This window comes from Cinclus cinclus, chromosome 8, assembly GCF_963662255.1.
Source record: "Cinclus cinclus chromosome 8, bCinCin1.1, whole genome shotgun sequence".
Taxonomy (NCBI): domain Eukaryota; kingdom Metazoa; phylum Chordata; class Aves; order Passeriformes; family Cinclidae; genus Cinclus; species Cinclus cinclus.
Genome location: NC_085053.1, coordinates 18,888,219 through 18,901,674, shown reverse-complemented (window position 1 = coordinate 18,901,674; position 13,456 = coordinate 18,888,219). Strand labels below are relative to the sequence as shown.

The following is a 13,456-nucleotide window of genomic DNA, read 5'->3' as shown; positions in this document are numbered from 1 at the left end:
ACAGATAAGTACAATTCTGCTGTCACTGAAGTCAAGGAGAAAGCAACCATTAACTTCAATAAAATTATTTCAGGTCCAAGGTAAACGGAGACCTACCAAACAAAATTGTATTGATATTATGGGAGTCCAACATTGTTTTTCTAGCTACATGTAAGATTAAGCTCTTTAGTGTAGAAGTAGTTCTAAATGTTTTCCTGAGATTGCACCCTCACATAGTGCAGAACAAAAATGAAATTTTTTTGTGCTATGGAAATTTACATGAGTGTAGGATCTGACACTGCATTCATAATTTGCAATTTGTGTGGTGAAATTAAGTCTGCAGACAACAGCTGAAATTGTTTTAATACAATGGTGAAAAATCACAGTTTTTTTCCAATTGGAGCAAGATTAGGGCTGATTTTGCCTTACAAGAGAAAAGCTATTCAGCGTAAGGAAAAAAAAAAAAATCAGTTATTTAACATTGAATTGCACATGAGATAAAGACTTTTGCTGGAGTATATATTCTCTATATTCACAATCTGTGTTTTAAACAGTCAGTGGTTAATAAAGTTAAAATGAATACACATTGCTATTGAAATTTCTAAATAAAAGATATCTACTGTTTAAAAAAATATTTTCTAGTTGTTGGCAGAGAAATCATAATCTATCCAAGCATAAAGTTTTTCTAGATCCACTCACCACCAGAACAGGTTTCTTCTAGCAATACCCATGAATGGACAAATGCAGAACAGCTGTGTGCCAACCTATGGTTTGGCATGAGGAGTTCATTTTCTTTTTCTCTGTCATTATTACCACAAACTCCACAGGTCTTTCCTCTCATCCATGAAGCAACCGTAACCTGCAAAATAGCACATCTTTGTAGTGAGTGCTGAAGTGTTGCTCTGTCACACTGGCAAGGTACTAGGCAGAGAGGAAGCAGTAACCATGAAAGTGCAGTACCGTAAGAGTCACACCATCGAAAGTCACCTTCTTCAGTCCAAGTGCTGGAACTTCGACAGTAACAGTTTTTCCATTTTTATAAATTTTAACATTGCCTTTAAAAGAGATGGTGAATCATACAGTGATCATCTTAAACTGATGAAGAAACTGTGTAACACAAAACCCACCACAATGCATTTTCCTTCACAATGATATATATTTAACTGTAGCAGCAAAATTATATGTAAGTGGACAGGAAAAACAAAAATAGAAGAAATAATATATTTTCAAAAATATTCTACTGCTGTTACCTATAGTTGGAACTGACTTCTGTATCCAGTGTGATAAATTTTGAAATTATAATGACAGTGGTGGTGCTCCAGCTAAATGTCAGAACTAAAGCACCTCTCTGTGGCTATAACATGAACTTTTTTCTGAACAATCACCAGCCTGGGTATACTATAAAAAAGGGCTTTATTCACCTGTCTATTATGCTGGAGAAAAGTAGAAGTGTGTATCCTATAGGAAATATGAGCATAAGTCAATGCAAATCTTAAGATAGTAGTTTTAGTTTTCTCTTTGAATTAATTCCAATTGTGTTTTCTTTACACTCAGATTTTTCTGTGAAATTTATAAAATCTTGATATATAGTTCCCAGGTCAGTCCTGGAAAACTGTGTATCACAGCTTACCTTTTTCATACTCAGAATCTCCACTGTGTGCTAGAACTTGTTCTTCATTGCATGCCACAAGGAGAGATGAGTTTGAGGCAGGACAGATTGTGATGTTCCTTCAGAAAAAGCAAAAATAAAAGAGAATAAGTTAGTGGTTAATTTAAAATGTGAATAATATAGGTATTTGTGACTATCTGAATTTGAATGAACGAACAAACAGTTTTCTTTCCAAAGTGCAAAATTCACTGAGGCTATGGGCTTTAATAGTCAGCCTTTAAAGAAAAGATAGCATGGGGACTTAGTGAGCAAGTTATCACATATTGGTAGCTGTGGAATTCATGACAAGAAAAACTACACCACAGAGTCTCAGATGAGGACCCCTTCTGGAAATTCTGTCTTTCCCCATATGTCTCATTGAAAACCAGTTTCAGCTAGAAACTAGATATTTCCCACTCCCAGACTAACTCCTTGAGAAACTTTATACCTAATTTCTAAGCCTCAGTATAAACCACACTTACGCTAATGTTGTGTTTATGTGAACCTCTCTTGAGAAAGATTGAGGATCAACCTTTCTTGTAGCAATGATGAATTTTGGGTGTTCAGTACAGTCTTGAACCACCACCAGGTTGCAACTTTTATTGAACGAATATGAATGGCTCACACGATCAAATGTTTTGAAATCTCTCTCCCTGATTTCACACGTGGCTGCAAAATAAAACAATAAAAGAAATGGCACATATGACTACTGTATGTGTTGCTGTGAAGTACTGAAAGACACTTCTGTGAGACTGAACTACCCAGCAAACAGGAAGAAAACTTCACTTCCTTGGCAGAAGCCAGAGAGAACATTACATGAGAACACTAGAAAATGACTACCTGCTGTTCATTTTACTAATATTGGTTTTGATTACATGCCAAACACAAAACTCAAGTTAACAGGGACTAAAATATACAAAATTCGTGAGAAACTGGATGTCATAACAAACTGATAAAAACTCCCCATTTCCCACAGGAGTGCTAGGCACCAACCAGGTAGAGGTTCACATGGCTCTTTTTAAAATAAAATAAACTGGACAGAAAACACATGGACTCTCTTGTGCCCATGACCTGATGCCTCTGAATGCAGAGTTGGCACCATCTCAGGAGGGGCAAAATGAAAACTCTAGTCCTTGAGGACAAGAGTGATGCCCAAACTCTGAATGTTTATAGCAGTTTGAAGCCTCTTCATTCACTTGCCAAAAAACCTGCTTCTCTGTGAGGGAATGAACTGTTGAAAGCAGGGCTGCAGATGCTATGCTTCCCTATAAGACCATTAGAAGGAAAGGCAAGGCCCAGGCATGGCAGAGTATAGATCTACACACATTGCTTATTCATGAGACAAACATATAAGTAACATTTACATTGATCTTCTTGTGCTATTTGTGAAGCTATTTCAGGAAATAAATTCCAGGCAGTGATATCTCGAGTCTCGTAAGCTGGAGATGGGCCTAAGGGCAGAGTGAATGGCAATCGGAATCCCTGACAATAAAGTGTTACCTGAAAAAGCAGAAATGAAAATACATTAAGATAAATTGAACCATATGCTCAAGATATGACTGCAAAAAAACCCCACTCTTATCTTGGAAAAAAACCCCTTGAAGATGCATTTCTACGATTGCAGTTGTGTTAGTCTCTGCAGAATGCACCCTAACCTTCCGCTTTTGTGAGGAATCATCACCTCCTCTAGTCATACTTGACTTTTTGAGAAATTGTTAAGAACACTGAAAAGTAACAGATAGAGATGAATTAAAGTGATAATTGAGTGACTTCTTAAAAAAATAAGGTAACAAGTTGAGTAACTAAGATGTTGGATTTGTTTGGAAAAATGAATATCATCCATTAAGGGTTGAAAACCAGCATGATCAGCACTGAGGTAAGATCCTTCACTGTAGCTACAAATTATATTTGCTAAGAGAATCAAATGAATGTCTAATGCACCGACTTCTTCATTGTCACATGTTAAAGATCCTGCAGAACTGAAGCACTATGGGCCAAAGCAGCACAAAATCAAGAGAAGTGTTGTATGTATTTGAACACCCGCCTAATATAGTCAGGTATATAGCAGCTTCTCTAAAAGGGAATGTTTTGCTTTTTGTTTCTTTACATTGAGTGTCAAAACATTCCAAGCTGAAAAGCATTCAACGTGAGGAAAAACAAAATAAAAATGTAATGTACCTCAGGAGCTTTAATTACTGTATCAATTGCTCGTGGAGATGTTGCAGCTGCTCTTACTATAAATTCATGAGATGGATTTCTCTGATGTACTTCTGAGAAGCCCAACATGAGTGCTGCACCAGGAATGTACTGCATGAATCTGGAGATAAACAAGATATGACAAACTCAGGTGCATGAACAGAAGCATACTTGGGATGGTGAGGACTACTGGCAGCTCCAAAAAATCAGGAAAAAATGGAAGAACTGAAAAGTCAAGGAAGTAATACTTGGGTTGATTTTTAATAACCATAAATGGTTGACTTTATCCAGAAGAAACACACTGGTTTTATTTAGCCTATTTTAAATGGTTATATTTTGAGACTGATAAGAAGAAAAGTTTAAAACAAAAAGACATTTTGTACTGAAATAGCAAATAATTTAATATTGAAAATGAAATCAAGCATACTTTTTAAATATTTGGAGGCTATCATTTAATATGAAACATGTGGAAAAAGTAGAACACATTCATAAAATACTTGTGCACCACTGAACTTGTTGTCTCCATACAAGCACTGCCTGGACAGTTTAGGTTGAAAAATTTAATCCAATTCTTTCAGTGTTTTTCAAAAGCCAAGTAGGGTAAAAAAGTCAAATAAAAACTTAGGAAATAATGAATTACATACGCTGTGCTTGTCTTTTTTATCCAGGATGGAAGCTTTCCCCATTGCACCTTCAGCTGTGCAGCTGGCTTCCTCGCCAGTTGTCCTGTGGTAGCAATTGCTGCTATCCTGTAATCCTGGCACTCCTTGCCCCATCTCAGTCTGGCCTTTGTAAACAGGGAAACAGTCACCCAAAATTCAGAAAAGGATCTCAGAATGACCCTCAACAGTTTCAAAGTACAAAATTTTCTTTCACCAATTTGTGCATTGATCCTTCATATTTCCAATCTTTTACTCTAAACAGAGAAATTTTGACTTAATGCAAAATCTGAGGCACACTAGGAAAAGTGTAGGTCTGTGCAGAGCTACATCTCCTGTCTCAAAGCAGCCACTGAAATACGTTGAGATTTTCTTAGACGTGGTAACTTCTTAATCAATATGTATTTTTTTCCTAGAAGGGGACTGCACTATAATTTCTCTTTGCCTTTCCCAAGACCTCCTGATTTGAACCCAGTCCCCCTTTCTTCAATACTGAATACAATGCTGAATTTGTTAATTGCAGCTGCAAAAAGCTGAGGTTTCTAAATTGTTGCACAAATATCTCTTGCTCTAAAAAGCTCATGGGAAGCACAGCATAAGGATATGCAAAAAAGTAAGGACCTGTTCCTTCATTTATGATGCTCTCTTTGACATCAACCTGTTACCCAAGTTTGCTTTTTCCATATTTTCATATAAAATCTAAGAAATACAACATTGTAAATATATATTTGAGTGATGAGTCTTTTGAAATCACAGAACAGTCTGACTTGCAAGGGACCAAGAAGGATCATCCAACTTGATCCAGCAAGAGTTCAACTCCTAAGTGAATGGCCCATATAGGGATCAAATCCATGTCCTTAGTGTTATCAACACCATGCTGTAACCAACTGAGCTAATCTTGGGGTCAATAAATTATATACAGAAAAACAGGCAGATTCTCAGACAAGAAAACTCAGAGTAGAACAAATAATAAATAGTGATGAAGAAATCAATTTTCCAAATATTTTTAATGCTTCTACTGGTTATATTTTGATTCATCTTGAAAATCAATATTCTTTTTCCCAGATTTTGAAGTGAGTTTTTTCTTTTTTTACCATCATCTCTTTTTAATTCAAAAGAATGGTGAAACATTTCCTGAAACTTCCCCAACTTTATGAACATTTAAAAATAAGCATGCCTTTTCTGTTTAATACTCCTAATCAGCAGATTCTCTGTGCCTGCTCTGGGCTTTGTAGATGTCTCTGTGCGTGAAGCTGCCTGTGCACTTACCTGTGCTTTCAGAGGCAGTATCACAGCATCAGCACACGCTTTCCAATTGGTTTCAGCCAGCTGAACCACAACTAGTTGCACATCAACTTTGGCAGCATCAGAACGAACATATGCTGTAGCTTGATAACCTTGATTTCTGTTGTCACTCCTTACTGCCTGTGCCACAATCGTAATGCCAGGTGGAATTACGTCTCCCAGGAAGTTGCGCTGAAAAAGAGCCCCCAACCATCTGTGCTTAAGTATTTCTGTGTATTCACCAGAGACCATGCAGTCCAGTTAATGTGTGCTGATAGCAGGCTGCAGCCCATGTCCTTCATCAGTTTAGTTTGCAGTACATATTTCTATATCCACAATACTTAAGGATGGATTCGGTTGCAAACTTAATTATTCAAAACCATGATTATTTTGATGAGGGATCCAAGGCACTTCCAAGCTATCTTTATGCATACAGCAAGACTTTTTTCATTATTTTAATGTTTCAAATAGCTGCCTACAATGTGTACTAGAGACATTCAGAGTAGCATACACATTCAAAAGTTATTTTACTATACTACAGTTTCTTCAAGTCAATCAAATATTTTGAAATCCTTCTGAATAATAGAATTCCCCTAGACATTGCCTGCATTTGCAGAGCTATTTGTCCGATTATTATTATACCTTTGTGCAGTACAATTATAGAATACTAAATGAATAATAAAGGTAAAGATGATCTGTGCTTAATGGGCCTTCACATTTACCAATCAATAATGTCCATGGGAAGTCTGACTTTACTTATACTCTGCATGCACTCATGACCTGCAGTCCACATTTAAAAATAATCAGGGAGACTTATTTATTTCTTAAAGCAACCGATTTTGTATTCTGGGCTTTCACAAGGAAAAGAAATTCTTTCCTTTTTAACTCACAGCTACATTTCCTTCAATGAGTATAATTTCCAAATCCAGGCTTTCACATACTGCAAATATCTTCACAAATGAAGGAAAGGAAACAGGCAAACAAAAGCCTGAACACAAGGGGATCTAAAAAAAAATTGATTTTTTTTTTTTTTTTTTTTTTTGTGAGGGGAAATATCTCAATGAACTTTGACTTTCAATTTACAGACTTGGCTTTTAGTGCCCCTCCTGAGCCTAACCTCTCAGCTAGTTAGTGCCACCACATCTGCAGCTCCTGCTCAGCAGCCAGCTGAGCCTGGCTACTCGGGGTACCACACACAGGGCTGTACCTCATGTGTTGGGCTGGAGCCATGGCTGTGGTGGATGCTGACTTTTTTGCTCCTCCTTGAGTTGTGGGCAGAGTTTTCTCCATGATGGTGGCTGCTGCTGCTGCCACTGCTGCTGCTGTTTCTGTGGCTGCTTCCTGACTCAGAGGAAGATGATGATGAGCTGCTTGATCCTTTATGATCTGGATGCTATGAAATAAAAATAGGTTAAAAATCTATGAGATAGCCTTTGGTTTTAGCCTCTGCTGAAAGAAAGACTGCATAGACACTGATTGCAAATGACAACATCATATTGTTTGGGTCCAGTGCTATGGAAAATGAAAAGTGGCATTTCATAAGTAGCCAAATACATCCATATCCAGAAAAACAAAAGTAATACAATTTTATGAATAGAAGTATAAATCATCTTCCTCTTTCACATGCAGGGTAGATAATAACTGTACAGGTAACAACTAAAAAAGCCACTCCATTATCACCCTTCTAATACATGCTAAAAATACCTTAGTGCCACAATGTGTACTGAACCTGGTTTCTGGAAAAATCCGTGTAATGATTTTGCCATGGTTACTCAACAACTGTGGACATAACTGTTCCCATCAGAAGGCCCCACTCTTTTGTCATTTCCCCATGGTCTTTGTTAATCTAGCTTTGACTGCATTTGTGAGTCCTGACCCAAAATTTGAGAATTGCAAGTGCTGCAACACCAAAAAGATGCAGTGTAATAACATATTAGTAAAAAATCTGCTTTTTTTGTTCATCATCAATATTCTTATTGGGCATTATGGAACTGTCAAGGGAAATGGCCCAAACAAAGCCGTTCAGTAACAGGCTTGATCACATCAGCTGCAGCTACCATGGTGATGTACACTTGAATTAGGAACCTACCCAACGGATGTGAGCAGACTTGAAGCGGAGACTGTATACTTTTGGAAGGTGAGATTTCTGCAAAATTCCAGAAGAAGTTATTACCTACAGCTCAGTCAAGACCACCTCCTAGAAGAAGTCAAAGTGTTAGACATGTTACCCATTCTGTGGAAATGTCATGAATACTGCCACTGCTCACTTGGGCCTTGCCATGGGTCGTCTTAGCTCGTTTGTCAGATTTGCTGTGCCAAAGGGAAGCACCAGTGCTTTCACTGCTGCTGCTACTCTGTGTTTTGGGCTTCTGCTCATGGACACTTCTCTCTCCTTCAGAAGCACGGGCAAGTGGAAAAGATGTGGTCTTGGACTGCTTTTTAGCCTTATGCCTTGTACCAGATGCTTTGCTACTGCTGCTGCTACCTGTGCTGCCTCTGGTACTGCTGTTACTGCTGCTACTACTGCTGCTGCTGCTGTCCTTACTGCTGCTACTCTTACTACTATTGCTTTTGCTACTGCTACTATTGTTCTTACTGCTACTACTGCTGCTCTTGCTGCTACTACTGCTGCTCTTGCTGCTACTACTGCTGTTACTACTGCCGCTCTTGCTGCTACTACTGCTGCTCTTGCTGCTACTACTGCTGTTACTACTGCTGCTCTTGCTGTTACTACTGCTGCTCTTGCTGCTACTACTGCTGCTCTTGCTGCTACTACTGCTGCTCTTGCTGCTACTCTTGCTGCTCCTACTGCTGCTGCTCTTGCTGCTACTACTGCTGCTGCTCTTGCTGCTACTACTGCTGCTACTATCACTACTGCTGCTCTTGCTGCTACTACTATCACTACTGCTGCTCTTGCTGCTACTACTATCACTACTGCTGCTCTTGCTGCCACTGCTAGCACTGCTGCTGCTCTTGCTGCCACTGCTAGCACTGCTGCTGCTACTGCCACTGTCCCCAAAGGGGTAGAACTTCTTTCCTTTGGCTTTGGAGTGCCCTGTTTTCAGATTTATCTGGGTGCCTTCCTGTGATGCTCTGTCATCAGAGTCGCTGCTGGAGGGGCTGCTGGTTGTACTCTCAGCACTTCCACTGGCGCTGCTGGCACTGGATGAGGAGCTCCTGTATTTTCTTGTCCCCTAGTCAAAGGTAATATTAGAAAAAAAATATTTTTCTGTGCTCCTGCAGAGCAACGTAAGAAAAATCAGAACAACACAAGTAAAAATATAAGTAACCCCTGAATCTCTGCTGCCTGAGAAGACAGGTGTGTGCTTGATAACATTCTTGCAACACATCACAATAATTCAAAGGCAATTTCATAATAATGTGTTAAACGCAAACATAAGCAGAACAATACTCCAAACACTTTGGTGATAAGGAGCGTGTGCAGCACTTGTTGACCACACAATGACATGTAACTGGTATCAGCAATGACAATGCTGTAGCTGTCACTGTCTCAGGGCAGGTTGTGTAGTTGGTGTCAGAGCATTTTGGTGCAGTTGCAGTAGCTGTAAATAACAGACTATTTTTTGGCCACACAACAGCTATTTTATCTCTTACAAGAGATTTTCAGAAAAGCATACAAAACCAACCTCCTCTTTCTAAGGTCTTTCACTTGCAGAAAGATAAGTGTAAATGAAAGACCTGCCAAAAGACTTGTGTACCCAAATGTCTGTCTTTATTTTCCATTTTGGCATAATATCTAAACAAAGGAAGCTACTTAGTAGAAGGAATAAAAATAAGCTTTGTGTAATGTCTCCCACAAATTCAGAAGTAGAATTTTGCAACAGTACCTGATCATCAGCGTCAGTAAGGATTTTCTTTACTTTTTTAATTGCTTCTTTACTGGAAGATGCTTGTGCCTCTGGATCTTCAAATGTTACTAGACGTACCATTTTTGTAGGAGCTTGGTCTCCTGCTTGAACTGTGACTTGTATTTTTTCAATAGGTGCCTCAGTGTAAACTGAAATTGCATGACAATTAGTATTACTGTTACTATTAGCAACTGAATGAGAGAATAAGCCCATTTTTTCTCAAATATAAATGTTCAATGATTATTATTTGTATCGAGCAACTTTGTTAAAAATTTTATCTAATAGCTAAAGCACATAATGGCAAGCAAATTTTAAAATATTACCAGGATACTGGATTATTTTCAAGTCAATAAAGAAAATGATCAGCAGATTTAGGCCAAGTCATTTGGATTGCATAAAGAGATAAACCATGGGTTAGTGAATTAAACGTCAGAAAGGAACTGAAGCTCAACTCTTGAACACTAAAGGATGGCCCAATGGTTAGGCCATTAATTTGGTACTTAGAAGACCTAGATTCAGTGGCCTGCTGTGCTTTTATTTCTTATGATCATGGATTAAGACATTAAGGACTAGATCCTGGCAGGGTTAATCCATAATTCCCTTTTAGAGTCTGGGTTTTAGAATGTAGCTACAGGACACTGCATCAGATCTGTTGCCCATGTCCAATTGCTTCATGCTTGCATCCCAAATCCAATGATTCAGGATGCATCAGACACACTCTGCAGGCACAGATCAGCTCTGCTTGACGCTGGCCATGCTGAGTGACATTGCTGGGAGAGCTGGGAAATTGCTGCTCAGGAGAGTGGGGTAGAAATGAATTCCTGCTGTGAGCATTGTCTGTTGCCAGTACTGGCAGGCCTGGTATGTCTAATTATAGATTTAGTGGTACTTACAATGCAAAAAATATATATGTGCATAGACATCAGTATCTATTTATTTGTATGTGTATGTATATACACACACCTTCACCTACTGTTTTAATTTTTTGTGCCCACTTTTATTTACCTGGCTTGAAGCTCATTCTCAGGGCATGCTCTCCAACTAGGTAATAAAGAGGCACGTTTTTGATAAATGCTGCATGCATGCTTTTCTTCTCAATGCACACTTGAACTCCAAAGGTACTTGCATTGAAGCACATGGACTGATCAAATGGCTCTTTTCTTGAAGAAGATTGTCCAGAAGAAAAGGGATTTCCAGATGAAACATCCTCTGCAGACTGCCTATCCTATTAGATAGTACACATGTCAAGTTAACTCAGACAACAGTGAGAGGAATACCTGCATGCTATGCATCAAGTTATGGTAATAGTTACCTGTACTCTGCAAGGAGAATTAACCAGTTTATCCGAGTCAGCAAGACTGTAGCATAGGACAACTTGGTTTTAAATTTGACAAAATTATCATCTGAATGGGTTGATCAGACTACTTACTGTATATCACAAATTAATTCTAAATACTTAATTTTGTTTTCCTGGGATTTTAGACAGTGTTAATGGGTTCTTGATAAAACTGAGTGTGTCTTAGACTGACTGGAATTTTTTCCTTTGATTTTTGATATGTCAGACAACAGAACTTTCAACTATGTCCACAAAAATTTCGACTCAGATGAAGTCTGACATGAATGTGACACTATATCAATTAAATGTTCAAAACATATCATGTAATAGAGACTTCCACTAAAAACTATGTAATTTACATGTAATAAGCAATGCTTGCAGAAGAAAAAATTAATTAAAATTGGAATCAAATCCATGAAATGAAAACTGTGATTTCCTGAAGCAATGAAGCAAATACCTAAAAACACAATAATCACAAGCTTTCATTTCACATATAATTCAGGTTTGCAATTAGTTATTTTTATGCAGTTTATCATGTCTCAGAAGATTCCAGCCTTGCATGAACCCTACCAAAAACCCTGGAATTTTTAGGGGTACTGGGAAATGCCCCACTCAGTGCCATTTTTTAGTTGCTGTTCATTTAAGAATAACTGTGGAGTGCCAAGTTTTCAGGAAGGGAAGCACAGAGGCACAAAGCAGAACAAAGTATGTTCCAGGATATTGGAAACTGCTCTCACTGATAGCACGTTTGTCTATTGACTTCTCCATAGGAAGGTGCTGTTCCTGTCCTCTCTTCGTCTCTTATTTTATCTGAAAACCTTTCAGAGCTGCAGGTTGACAATGAAACCAGAACAGGACAGTGTATTCCTTGCCTCTGTCAGTCTTTCACTGAATGAATTCTCACAATGCCTTCACAACACTGCCTATCCTGACATTTATGGAAACCTGGCTCAGGAAGTCATGAAAAAAACGGCACTCCATCCTTGAAACAGGATGCTTGTAAGCATTAAATTCAGCTCTATATGTCGAGCAGTGGAGCATCTTGTGGAACATTTGTGACTGCCCCAGGAACGTGATGCTTGCATAATGGTTGCAAAGAATTTTAAAGATTGTGGGCCTGTAGATGGCAGTGCAAAATTAATTACTGAAGAAAATGCTTTTGCTTTAGAAAAAGCATTGCAAGTTTGATGTATTACATTCCAGATTTTAAAATAATGTTACTGTAAAGCTATTTGTGTTATTAGATTGAACCTGACTTATTTTGAGTGAAGCAGCATTGGTCAGAGATGAATTGTACCCTTTCCTATAGAGAAAAGAGTTGGTTCCCTACTGTTTAGAAGCCCAAAAAAGAATAGTCAGACACTACATCATTTACCCCAATGTTTTCAGTCTCGCTTGATGCAGAATCTGAATTGAAGGATGTCTTCATTATGTTGGGCACTGCTTCAGGTAAAAGAACTGGAGTCTTCTTACTAGCAGCCAAATCCCCAATATTTCGTGTAACAGCAAATGTCTTAGACCTGCAGAATAAACATTAGAGGAAACCCATATTAATAAAACACTACTGAGTAAAGTGCCCTGTAGCCTGTACTCCGCAACAAGTTCATACCTTGCGAATTGCTATACAGATATTTACAGCATCCTTCCTGTCAGCTGTGTTTTCAAGGCCTGCTAAGAGTCAATAAAGTCACAGACCAATCTCAGGGGCAGATAGTTCAGTTAGGCTTTTAGAATCACATGTACAGGTTAAAAACCTTACAGCTGGTTGGATCTTCATACCCTAATTCCCTGAAAAACAGCACACTTACTTAGAAGCCTGGCTGTGGATTACATTATTAAAATTTTGAGTTTCCTGTTTTGACTTCCTGGAATTTTAAATTTTCAAACTAATCTTATGTGTATTCACTGCACTAGCTTTACTTCTAAAATCTTTTGACATTATGTTTGGAGAAATACTGCCATAACTTAAAAAAAAAAATAACCTGGGGACTGGTCGCTACTGAATGCTGTTTCCTGTGCAATTTTTATTAAAGCAGAATTGGAGAAAGGAGCAGGAAATCATGAAAGTAAGTGTCTCCAGCTTGATTTAAATTCACTAGTACTAATGGCTTGGCCATGACTTGGCAAGAGGTCAGGAGAGTTGTGCAGGAAGGTTAAGAGCCTATTTATGTAAATGTGTTCAGTACATTGTTTCCAGTGTTGTGAACACTAAGTGTATTAGGCAGGATCCCAGACAAGTGTTAGAAGGTGCAGCATAAGACTGAGACTATCATGGCAAAATATTCTGAACCCCTGGCTTCACACCCCACATTCTTCAGGGAGCTTTCTATGGTGCTGTGAACTGTGAGTTTTGTTTTGGGTCAGAGAAACATCTTGAACGCTGAAACACTCTTGAGAGACAAAACCTATTTCCCTCAGCTATTAACACTGTGCTAACTCTACCTTATTAGCCATTTATCAGCTAACATCCAAATTCCCCACGTGC

General features: G+C 38.4%; 1 protein-coding gene across 1 annotated transcript in view; it reads right to left on the bottom strand.

The window, feature by feature from the left end:
- The window catches only part of LOC134046793 (vitellogenin-1-like), a 42,423-nt gene that overhangs the window by 3,772 nt on the left and 25,195 nt on the right, over positions 1-13,456 (bottom strand). Inside the window, exons 20-34 of the mRNA XM_062497558.1 lie at positions 12,347-12,491; positions 10,641-10,860; positions 9,615-9,784; positions 8,546-8,960; positions 7,995-8,251; positions 7,856-7,912; positions 6,974-7,159; positions 5,752-5,958; positions 4,468-4,610; positions 3,806-3,944; positions 2,992-3,127; positions 2,110-2,296; positions 1,610-1,707; positions 940-1,034; positions 679-838 (exon numbers count right to left, since the gene is read on the bottom strand). Coding sequence (XP_062353542.1) covers positions 679-838; positions 940-1,034; positions 1,610-1,707; positions 2,110-2,296; positions 2,992-3,127; positions 3,806-3,944; positions 4,468-4,610; positions 5,752-5,958; positions 6,974-7,159; positions 7,856-7,912; positions 7,995-8,251; positions 8,546-8,960; positions 9,615-9,784; positions 10,641-10,860; positions 12,347-12,491 — 2,615 coding nt within the window. The remainder of the gene's footprint in view (positions 1-678; positions 839-939; positions 1,035-1,609; positions 1,708-2,109; positions 2,297-2,991; positions 3,128-3,805; positions 3,945-4,467; positions 4,611-5,751; positions 5,959-6,973; positions 7,160-7,855; positions 7,913-7,994; positions 8,252-8,545; positions 8,961-9,614; positions 9,785-10,640; positions 10,861-12,346; positions 12,492-13,456) is intronic.